This window comes from Chenopodium album, chromosome 18, assembly GCF_948465745.1.
Source record: "Chenopodium album chromosome 18, dcCheAlbu1.1, whole genome shotgun sequence".
Taxonomy (NCBI): domain Eukaryota; kingdom Viridiplantae; phylum Streptophyta; class Magnoliopsida; order Caryophyllales; family Amaranthaceae; genus Chenopodium; species Chenopodium album.
Genome location: NC_137851.1, coordinates 7,550,593 through 7,556,893, shown reverse-complemented (window position 1 = coordinate 7,556,893; position 6,301 = coordinate 7,550,593). Strand labels below are relative to the sequence as shown.

Genomic DNA, 6,301 nt, shown 5'->3' with positions numbered 1-6,301 from the left:
TGGGAATTCTTGAACCCCAAGGTTAGACTCCTAGTTGTACTAGGTTTCAATCTTCCGCGAGATTGTTGTCCACCTTAACTTATAAATAAGGAATTTACCCTTTTTATTTCTTCATCCAAGTATACGAACAAGTCTTGCATCTTCCTTGCTTTTTCTCTTCACAGGTTAACAGCATTACTACAAATACTCCTGACATATGCATGCTTAATCCACCATTAATGATATATATATTTTTTAATTGCTTTGTTTTCTTGTGAACTTTAACAGTTAACTTGAATTCCTTACAAATTCTCAAGCATACTTGTAATCAAGAAAACTTGGGCGTTTCTTCGTTAATCACGGTCGTAATCTTTGACGAACCAGATAACCGATTTCCCCTGCAACCGCTGTTATTTGTTCTTCTTGAACTTGCAGCCGCAACGGTAAACATCACCTCACTTGAACTTCCTTTGCCGAGTCAATTCATGCTAATATTATTTCATCATTACTCAATTATTTCAACTTTCGAATTTGATTGCAGTCTTTAAGAAATCTTCACTGACATTCTTGTAATTGAACATCAATTGAATCTGGAGTTGATAACACATTTATATACTCATTGTTATATGTTATATTTGAGTGTTTCTATCATATTTTCTCTATATATTTAATCTTTTAGAGCTACATTTCTTTATATTTCGATGTTGCTCTCCTCGTGCTCTCTTTCTTTATTTTGTAGGATTTACGCGTAAAAGAGCACCTTTGCAAGCTAAGTGAGCTAGGAGTGTGTAGGAGATTACAAGCCCAACATCATATGGTCATATTCCAAGCTTGAAGTTGTTTTCGAAGGAGTTTTGTGTAGAAATTGCCTAGCCTTGGCCTGGTCGTGGCTTGTTGCATTAAGCTTTGGCCTGGTCGTGGCTCCTCCTTTTATGCCCAAGAGAAGCCTACCAAGATCAGTAGACACCACGGGTTGGCCGTGGCAAAGTCCTAGCAGCTTTGGGTAACCCGTGGCTATCACCTGACGAAGCATCGAAGCCAAGTTTGAGGCGGTTTGGAAGACCTATTTTAGGAAACTTCTTAACTTATTCCTAGGGATATAAATAGGCTTTGGTTAGGCATATTAGAGGACTTTTTTTGGACTCGTTAAATTGAGTTGAAGAATTCTACAATTCCCTTCAATTTTAGATTTACTTTGTTCAAGATTTCATCTTCAATTCCATTAATTTAAGTATTTCTTCTTTCCTATATTATTATGTCTTTTGATTATTTTGTTAATTTAATTATGAGTGAGTAGATTTATATTCTAGGGTTAGGTTGAACCCTAGTTATTAGTAATGCATGATTTCCCCCAATTCCTTATTTTATTAGATTAATTGCTTTGCTTATTGAATTGTGCTAATTTATCAATGTTAGGTTAGACGTAATTTGATATTGATTGAACCAAGTATCTTATTTATCAATGGAAGTTGAGATTAGATGGTTTGATTAAATTCAATAAGGGCATGAAATTCTCCATGGAAATAGGTAGGATGGATTGCTAGGGTTGTATGGATGTTGAGTTTAATGTCTCTAAATTGCATGATACCATGGAAATAGGTTTGATTGGATTTTAGAGAAGCCATAAATACTCGGTAGGGGTTTATTGGTATTTTCAAGGGCACGTCCTTCCTTTGAGTATTATTATTTTGATTAATTGGGGTAGGGATTTATCTTTGCATTATTCATACTAGTGGTGATACTTAACTCTGGATGTTTTCATTAATTGATTTATTTCATCTTTATTCTTCTTGTTCATTTTGTTTAGAATTAGATTAGTTGAATATCACTATTGATTGGTTACTTGCTTAGTAGTTACTTGAGTCTAATTAATTAGTTGAACCATAGTCTCTTGGGATCCGACCCTTACTTGCCCGTCTACATAGTAGTGGTCTTGTTAGGTTATTTTTGTTAGGTACGCGACACGCCTATCAAATTTTGGCGCCGTTGCCGGGGACTAACGGTTTCATTCTAGTTATTCGTGATTCGTTTTTACTAAGCATTTATTTTGTTGCTTCGGCTATTGTTCCTTGTTTCTTTGATCTTCCGTTTTAGTTTCTTTGTTGCATGCAAACTCGAAGTTCAGGTTCAGACGATTTAACACCTTTTGATTCTGAGATCGAAGCTACTGCAAGAAGACGAATAGGTAAAAGGAGGAAAAATCGAAATACAAGAGACATGGTTGATTCAGGAACAAAATCTCTTTTGGAGTATGGTATTTCGGATACGACAACCGGATTCCTCTCTAGTATTGTTAGACCACCTGTCACCGCTCAGAGTTTTGAGTTGAAACCCCAATTCATACAGTTCATTTCCAATGACTCTTTTGCGGGCTTACCGAATGATTGCCCTGTGACTCACATTGATAGTTTCTTGGAGAAGTGTGACACTATGAAGCTCAATGGTGTCACTGATGATGCTATTAGACTACGCCTCTTCCCTTTTTCACTAAGGGATAGGGCAAGGGAGTGGCTACGAGATGAAGGTATTGGTTCTTTTGATACGTGGGACAAGCTTGCCAAGGCCTTTCTAGTCAAATTCTTGGGGCAAGAGAAAACCGCAAAATTAAGGAACGAGCTATCTTCTTTCCATCAATCCAATGACGAATCCCTATATGAGGCATGGAGAAGATTTAAACGATTGCAAAGACAATGCCCTCACCATGGTATTCCAGAGTGGATGTTGATCCAAACGTTCTATAATGGTTTGACCAATGAGTTTCGCATATACATTGATGCTGCGTCTGGAGGTTCCATCATGACTAAGAACCCAACTGATGCGAAGGATTTGATTGAGAAGATGGCGGCTAATGATAATTACCATCCAAGGGGACGAAACGCTATCAACATAGGTAATAAACATGATGTTGATGCTCTAACCATGTTGACTAGTTCTGTGCAGGCACTAACTCATAAAGTCAATCAACTCCAAGCTGAGTCCCCTCGACCCTCGATGGAAATTTGTCAGATGTGTGGATTGCAAGGCCATACTGCACGGGAGTGTCAACCCAATTATGATGGAATGACGATTGAGCAAGCTAATGCTATTTATACCACGACCTCCACAAGGCCATTTAATGAAGGGTGGAGAAATCATCAAGGGTTCTCATACAAGAACACTCAAGCTATAGCGAATCCTCCATCACCACCCGCTTTTCAAGCAAGGGCACCTATCCATCATCATCCCATGCATCAACCACCACCTCAATCTTCAAATCTTGAGTCCATTATGGAGACTTTTGCTACTTCCCAACAACAACAACAAGAGCTTATTTCAAAGCAATTTGAGTTACAAGCAAAGCAGAATGAATATTTTGAAAACTCAATCCAACTACTCGTTGCTCAAAATAAGAGGATAGAAACTCATCTTTCTCAATTATCACAACAAGTGAGTCATCTATCAACTCTTCAAGATCAAGCAAAAGTCCAAACAAAACAATGCAATGCAATTTTCGTGAAGAGAGATGAGTTGACTACGGGGGGATTAGAGGAGAAAGTGTGAAATCCAGAGTCGAAAACTAAAATACGTGAGAATGAAGGTCCCAAATATGTTGCTCCACATGCCTACGAGGAACCGATGCCTTTCCCGCAAAGGTTATCAAAATTCGTGCTCGATAAGCATTTTGGGAAGTATTCTGAGACTCTTAAGAAGGTATATGCTACCATTCCTTTTTCCGATCTTGTAATTCAAATGCCTCAATTTGCAAATTTTGTGAAAGGAATTCTAGATCATGATCATAATGATAAGAAATTAGAAAGTTTGGTAGGAAAGGAGAAATGTCCTGATCCTCTACATGATAGCTTACCACCTAAATTGCATGATCCTGGTAGTTTTACTATCCCTTGCATGATAAACGAAACATATTTTGATAGGGTCTTGTGTGATCTAGGTGCTAGTGTTAACTTAATGCCTTCTTCAGTGTATGACAAATTAGGTTTGAAAAACCTTAAACCCTCTCCTATATCTCTTCATATGGCTGATAGAACTGTTAGACTCCCTAAGGGTGTAGTTGAAGATGTATTAGTTGGGATTGGTGAACTTGTTTTTCCTGTTGACTTTGTTGTAATGGATATGAAAGAAGACCATAAGATCCCGATTATCTTTGTCCGCCCTTTTCTTGCTACAAGTCAAGCTTTAATAGATGTTCCCAAGGGACAAGTGACCATTAGGGCTCAGGATAAACAAGTTGTGTTTAAGCTTTTCAATGACCATAATTTTACTTTTGACGGTGGTACTTGTTTGAGAATTGATGCTACTAACCCTTTGGTTGATAATTGTGTTTCTAATAGAAATCTTGTGAGAAAAAAGGGCGATATTCCAGCACATGGGTTTAGCTACCTGAAAATGAGTTCGAATACAAATCACGTCAACTTCAATTTGAAGGAGCCATATAGAGGTGAACCCAAAAACAGACAGGATCGTGGAGTATTCTCTCTGCGTGGTGGTGACCCAGGTTGAGCTACTAAAGGAGGTCGAGCTTATGACCTTATAAACAAGCGCTTTTGGGAGGCAACCCAATTTTCTAACCCTTAATTAGTTTTCTTTTAATCTTTTAGCTAATTGTTCTAGTTTTAGCTTGATGTCTAGGATTAAAGTTTTCCTTTTTATTTTTTATTTTTTATTTTATTTTTTATTTTTTTTTATTACTCCTTAGTTGTTATTATTATTTTTTTTTATTTTTTATTTTAGTGTCCTTGTTCTTTTGCATTTGTTTTATTCTCTAGGATTTTCGTTTTCTGCAGTTTGGTAGTCTTAGTGCCATTTTCTTGTATTATTTTGGTATGTTAGGTAGAACCTATGTACTACCATAGTGTAGTATTTTCCCCTATTATATTTATTCATGATATATTTTGCATTGTGGACATTGCAATATTCAAGTGTGGGGGAGGGTTTTATTCACTATATTTATCAGGCTTTAGTAATTTATAGTGTCATCTTGAATTTCCATTCCAATATGTGAAACAAGTGATTCTCAAAAGAGAAGAACATTTTCCACTATTTTTCATGAATTGATTGACATTGGCTTGAGTAATTCGATAAGAGCGTAAATCCTTTCGATGACAATTGTTTGTGGTAAGATGGTTTCGCTTTCCTCTTGTGCGATAAGTACCTTTTGGAGGGCCACGAACCTCGTAAGACTCAAATCGAATACCCTCCTTCTTGATCGCCCTAATAGAGACTTGCATTTTAGCTTCCTGAGATCGATTACCGAATTGCTTGGGAAATATGATTGAGGCATATTTTTGTTATTTAGAGCTTTCAGAGTCATCTTTAGAAATTTTTCTTTATATGTTACATCCTTCTCTTGATAGCCCCTTTGAGCCTTATTTCTTTCTTGACTACTCTTGTGTTACAACATTATGGTTCCGTAATGCATTGTTTGGATAAGAAGAGTATTTTGTTAAGGCATGTTGATTTGTATGATGAGCTATTCGAAGGAAGGTGGTATGAAAAAAAAAGAAAAAACAAGGAAGGTTGTATGAAAAAAAAAAGAAAAAAAAAAGTGAATAAAGATATGATATAAAAAAAATGAAAAAAATGAAAAAATGAAAAGAAAAAAAAGAGTATTGAAAAATGATGATGAGAAATAAAGAAGGGTAAATGTTAATGTTGAATCAATGGAGTTGACAAGGAAGAGCAATGCGTTCATTGTTGGAAATTTGTTGTTTTTAATCTCATGGTTGATATTTCATGATTTCGTGCATATCACATTCAAGGGTGTTATGTATGAGTTTTTGTTGGATTGATTTTAAGCACCACATTCCCAAATTATATCTCTGTCACCCTATCTCCCAAGCTTACCCTTTAAAAGTCCTCTTGATTTTCCTTGCAAATTGGTTACTAAAACGGTGGAGGGTAAGATTTTGTGCAAGTCTTGACGAAGGTCATCAAATCGAAGCGAGGCATTGAGCTAATATGGTTGAGCATCCTTAGGGAAGGTTCAAGCATGAGGAAAGGAAGTGGCAAGATTGGTTGGTTATTGAAGGGTGCTACAATTTATCGTTTCATCTATGTCATTGATTTGTGATGCATAAATTGAGTTTTGAATTAAAATGATTTTGATTTTCAATTTAATCACTTGGTTGAACATTTTGGTTTGGAAGTTCTTGGTTCGGCTTTGTAGGTATGCCTTCTGAAAACCTTCACGAGACCAAACTCGTCCACTAGGGTAGCCTAGGGGTTTAAAGGGCTTGTTGCACATGCTAAGTGCAATCGTGATTCCTACGACAATGAGTATTAGGATTTATTGCTTTCTAGGTTAGTTTTGTTTTCTTTCCTCGAG

The 6,301-nt window shown here is 36.6% G+C and overlaps 1 protein-coding gene and 1 non-coding gene across 2 annotated transcripts; one reads left to right on the top strand and one right to left on the bottom strand.

The window, feature by feature from the left end:
- Nucleotides 1–2,580: 2,580 nt before the first annotated feature.
- Nucleotides 2,581–2,687, bottom strand: LOC145593228 (small nucleolar RNA R71). The gene has a single exon (XR_014102601.1). It is a non-coding gene; the product is annotated as a small nucleolar RNA R71 (small nucleolar RNA).
- Nucleotides 2,688–3,594: 907 nt separating this feature from the next.
- LOC145591704 (uncharacterized) lies at nucleotides 3,595–4,476 on the top strand. The gene has a single exon (XM_081648208.1). It carries the CDS (start codon nucleotides 3,595–3,597, stop codon nucleotides 4,474–4,476), a length of 882 nt encoding a protein of 293 aa, XP_081504334.1.
- Nucleotides 4,477–6,301: the final 1,825 nt, after the last annotated feature.

Coding starts and splice junctions, on each gene's coding strand:
- LOC145591704 (XM_081648208.1), top strand. CDS start 3,595: ATGCCTTTCCCGCAAAGGTTATCAAAATTCGTGCTCGATAAGCATTTT.